General features: G+C 34.5%; 1 protein-coding gene across 2 annotated transcripts; it reads right to left on the bottom strand.

The window, feature by feature from the left end:
- Positions 1 to 200: 200 nt before the first annotated feature.
- On the bottom strand, positions 201 to 4,215 carry LOC111430032 (reticulon-like protein B21). 2 transcript variants are annotated; one of them, XM_023066149.1, is made up of 9 exons: positions 3,107 to 4,215; positions 2,941 to 2,994; positions 2,725 to 2,827; positions 2,539 to 2,613; positions 2,271 to 2,415; positions 2,091 to 2,160; positions 1,404 to 1,469; positions 810 to 932; positions 201 to 639 (listed from the first exon to the last, which is right to left on the bottom strand). In XM_023066149.1, the coding sequence occupies exons 1-9, from the start codon at positions 3,948 to 3,950 to the stop codon at positions 452 to 454; spliced, it is 1,668 nt and encodes a 555-aa protein (XP_022921917.1). In that variant the 5' UTR covers positions 3,951 to 4,215; the 3' UTR covers positions 201 to 451. The 2 variants fall into 2 exon arrangements, with proteins under 2 accessions (XP_022921917.1, XP_022921916.1); XM_023066148.1 differs by having other exon boundaries at positions 3,080 to 4,212.
- Between the last annotated feature and the right edge of the window lie 321 nt (positions 4,216 to 4,536).

Raw genomic sequence — 4,536 nt, 5'->3', positions numbered from 1 at the left:
GTTTGGATTATGGCACGAGTTATATAAACCATCTACCCTAATCAATAATCAATGTCTCAAATGTAAATCTTAAATATTTGAAAAAGTTTTAAAATTAAATATTTGCAAGTGCAACAATAATCATATATTAATTTGATGGTATTACTATTTTGATAACCTAAAACCACATCTCAAATGTAAATCTCAAACTAACACTGAAATTATAAAAGACTATAATGGGATTAATTAATTTTATTGAATAAACCCACAAATATTTACAAACCAAAAGTAGAAAATTCTATAGCAAAAAAAACAAAGACCCAAGTGACCAACAAATCTTAAGGAGGTCGACAAAAATGGACCATACAACTATATCAAACAGCAAGCATCTGCCTCTGCCGATTGAAGTTGAAAGCTAATAATAAAATAAAATACCAAAAAATTATTTTTATTAAAATTGTGGGTTTTATTCTCAAAATTTCTTCTTTTGTTTCCCACGGCTCATACCTCCAAAAAGGGTCCCACTCCCATATTTTCCCTTTCCAATAGAAACTTGACACGTTGCTTCACCTTCTTCCACCTCCTCCTCCTCCTCCTCCTCCCATTCCTCTGTTTGTAAAGATTGCTGGTAATATCGAAACGCCACAAACAGCACAAATGCTGAAACAAAATAACACAAATCCCTAATTTTATAAATATCTTTTAAGAAATTAAATAAATATATACATCTTTTAGATCAATCTTCCCGACCGACTCAACTCAATTGATTAAGATATTATAGTTTTGATCAGTCTACCCGACCGATGATTAAAGAAGTAAGAAGTAATTACCAGCCCAAACTCGAGCGACCACTGAAGACAAGTTCCATACGAGTACGAAGATTGCTACAGCCACTCCCTTTTTGTGAGAACATGACTCCCATGCATCACGAAATCGTCGAACCCAAAATTTAGCTGCAATGGCCCAATAATATGTTAATTGAATTTAAATATTGTAATTGGGCCCAAACTGGACAAGTATCAAGGCCCAATATTGGGTGTGTAGCTATTATGTCTTTTGGGCCGATGGGCCCACCTTAAAAGAGTGCCGAGATCTTTTAGATCCACAATAGAATATGGCTAGGCCATTTGCAAATCGTAAACAAAGCAAGATGGAAATTAATTTTTAAAAATTAATAGTAAATTTAAATTCCATAACCATTTAACTTTTTAGTTTAACATTTTTATTAATTTCCTCCATGATTTTCACATTGTATTATTGCTGCGGGTAAAAAAATAATAAAATTAAAATGTTAAATAGTTTAGGTGTGGAGCAGGGACAGGGAGAGACAAAAGTACGAAAAAGCAGGTGAAGAGTGATATTGGGAACGTAAGTAACGGTATCGTGAAAGGGACAAAAGTGACATTTTGGGTCAGAGATTTTACCGTAAGCAGCCAGCTGCGAGGAATACGAAGAGCAGACCTTCGGTACGGTAAATACTCCGAAGAAACCTGACACCAAAAATAAGTTACCTCGTCAATCCAAATTCACTTTATTCTTCACATTCTTAATTAACAGAACGTGGAATAAGCCCCTCAAATTTATATCTTTAATACATTATACCACATACATGATTAAATACAATAATGTTAAGGAGTAAATATATTCAGAGTTTGAAAATTTGAAGTTGAATTTTAGTGGAATTAAAATTTCATTTATAATAAAATTCTAAATATATATCTAACATATAAATTAATTTTAAAAAAACAAACTTTTGAAACTTTAGTTATTAAATAAATACAATACCAAAATTTGAGATTAAATTTATAATTTAACGAAATAAGAACGAAGAGAAAAAGTTGTATATGTATGAATTATTTATTGTATCTCTAGGCCACGTTTAATTTATTTATTATTTTTAGCTTTTAAAAGTTAAACACTACCTTTACCTTTAAATTTTTTATTTTTACTAATGTTTAAAAAAAAATAAGTTAAATTTAAAAAGCTTAAAAAAAATAACTTTTAAAAATATTTTTTAGAATTTGAATGTGTGAAAATATAATTAACAAATTAGGAATTAAAAGAAAAAAAAAAGCTGAAAAGGAAATTTTAATGGAAATTTTAAATCTCACCCCATTTGGCGACTTTCCAGACGGTTATTGAGCTGCCACATCGGGCCAAGGCAAACAGGAGAACAGCCAGCTGCATGTTTGCAAATAAATCAACCATTATTTTCCGTACCTTCTTAAAAATTATAATAATTTAAATAAAAATTAAAGGGGAAAAAAAGAAAAAAAGAAAAAAAAAGATACCTTGATTGTAGTTGCAGGATCTCCACAAAACAGAGCTCTGAGCTTTAACAAGAACTCATTCAAGTAAGGGAGTAGTAATTTAAGAGCCCAAATTGCTTCTTCTTCGCCAACCACATGCCTTACGTTCTCCATATCAATGGCTCCCCTGAATTTTGTGATCCCCATTAAACAAACAAGTACAGACAAAACTCTTACATTCTTCTTTCTTCTTCTTCTTCTCTTTATTCACTCACAAGTCACAACCAATTCTCATGAGAACATTGATTACCTGCAAATAATGGATCTATACAGGAACGTGGCAGCAAGGTAGCAGAGTCCCACATATGACATCACAGAGATAAAGCTGCAACTCGAACAGAGAAAAACAGAGCACTTTAGATTTGATTATATGGAAATTTGGGTTTGAATGTAAACTTTCAAAGCTACCCAGAGGGTTTTTTTTTTTTTTTCTCACCTGATGTTAATGTCCTTAGCGTAGGAAGATGATATTATAAGAAAAGATCCAATCCCAAACACGAAGGCAGATCTCGATACTTCCTTCCACATTACTAAGTCCACTGACCAAAAAGTAAGAACAATTCGGGTTGAGAAATCTAGAGACCCATTAATCCAAAAAAAAAAAAAAAAAAAAAAGGAAAAAAAAAGAAAGAGGATCCTGAATTCAGTGTACCTAAGCTCTGCAATTTGGTGCTTTTTTCTTGGAAGCTGTGATATTCGTTCGATGCTGAGAATTATACAGCAGAATGTTCAAGAACAAGAACTGATTTAGTGAAAGAATAGTGGATGAAATGGCAGAAGATTTTACTTACTGAAAGTGGGTTTGGTGGACGTTGGACCTGGTTTTTCGTAGATTTGGTGGAATCGCTTCACTTCACTCACAACTTTTTTGGGTTCTGGTAAATTGATCTCCTTGATATCGAAGCTTTCCTTCTCAATTTCAATGTCCTCTTCTTCTTCATCTGTTTCCTCCTCTTCGTTGGCTTCATTTTCATCTTTAACATCACTGTCATTGATCGACACTTTCTGAGTGGATTTGATCGGACCCGCAATGGTTGAAATGTGGCACACTTCAAATTCCTTACAAGAAGTCTCATTCTCAACTTGAGGTTTCTCAATTTCCTTCACAGATCCGTGGATTCCCTTCTCAATTACGACCAAATTCTCGTTCGATTCTGATTCTAGATTTTGCAGATGCTCTAAATCTGTCCCATTTCTTCCACCGACAACAACAATGGCCTTAGCATTGTCATCGACGATTGTGCTGATGGAATCCGACTTCACCTTCCTGAGCTGAATTGGGGTTTTTTCATTTCTCTCAACACTTGATCTACTCCCCACTTCAGATTTTGACTTCCTTATTTGATTTGGGCTTCTCTCAATTTCTTCAGATCTCAACTTCCTCAGCTGATTTGGGCTTCTCTGAATTGGCGATTTTTCAGATCCATCTGAACCGTCTGAACTCAACACCTTCCTCTTTGCACTCACTACGGAAGTATCAGTTGCTGTAGTAGTTCTCTTGGGCATTACTCTTGTTACAGCTCTACCTTCTTTGTTACTACCATCTTCCCCATTGAACACCTTAATCCCACCTTTCACTTCATCCATCTTCATTCTGCTCTCCCAAACAGACCCTGAAACCACACTACTACTAACCCCTGTTTTTCTTCTACCCAAATCCATCTCCCTCTTTTTATCACCAACCCACTTTTTCTCTTTCTAGTAATTACAGTGACATTGATGGATATGAAGCTTTAATATGAAGAAATGGCGGTCGGTGGGGCGGAAATTGGGATACCTTTGAAAAGCAGAGTAAGAAAGACAGAGAGTGAGAGAGAGAGAGAGGGGGGAAAATTGTGTTTCAAGAGAGATGGGTTTCTCTTTATCCTTTCTTTTCCTTTCTTTTTTTTCCTTTTTTTCCTGCTTTTCTTTTCTGGGTACCCTGTGATTTTTCTTTTTAATTTATAAAAAAGAAAACCAAGGAGAGGACTTGTGGGGTTGAAATGATTAGGGTGCTAAGGATGATGGTGTTGGGTATTTATTCTACAAAAAAAGTGTATAAGGATCTTCAAAAGCACTGTTTTCGAGGCACCCCAAAGCCATTACAGCTACTGCATGTAAAGTGTAGAAATTAACATGCTTTTGAAAGAGAGAGATGGAAGCAGAAGCCTTCTCTTCTGTTTTCTCTCCATTTTGTCTCTAACAAATGGCAGATGAAAGTTTCGTACTTTTTCAAGTAGTGGTGCCAAACTGAAACTTCTACAAATTA

This window comes from Cucurbita moschata, unplaced genomic scaffold (assembly GCF_002738365.1).
Source record: "Cucurbita moschata cultivar Rifu unplaced genomic scaffold, Cmos_1.0 Cmo_Scf00032, whole genome shotgun sequence".
Lineage (NCBI taxonomy): Eukaryota > Viridiplantae > Streptophyta > Magnoliopsida > Cucurbitales > Cucurbitaceae > Cucurbita > Cucurbita moschata.
Note: the sequence above shows the minus strand (reverse complement) of the source record. Positions and strands in the feature narration are given on the sequence as shown.

Coding starts and splice junctions, on each gene's coding strand:
- LOC111430032 (XM_023066148.1), bottom strand. CDS start 3,950: ATGGATTTGGGTAGAAGAAAAACAGGGGTTAGTAGTAGTGTGGTTTCA. Junction 2,995..3,079: donor GTCCACCAAACCCACTTTCA/GTAAGTAAAATC, acceptor TATAATTCTCAG/CATCGAACGAATATCACAGC. Junction 933..1,403: donor CTCGCAGCTGGCTGCTTACG/GTAAAATCTCTG, acceptor GGGCCATTGCAG/CTAAATTTTGGGTTCGACGA.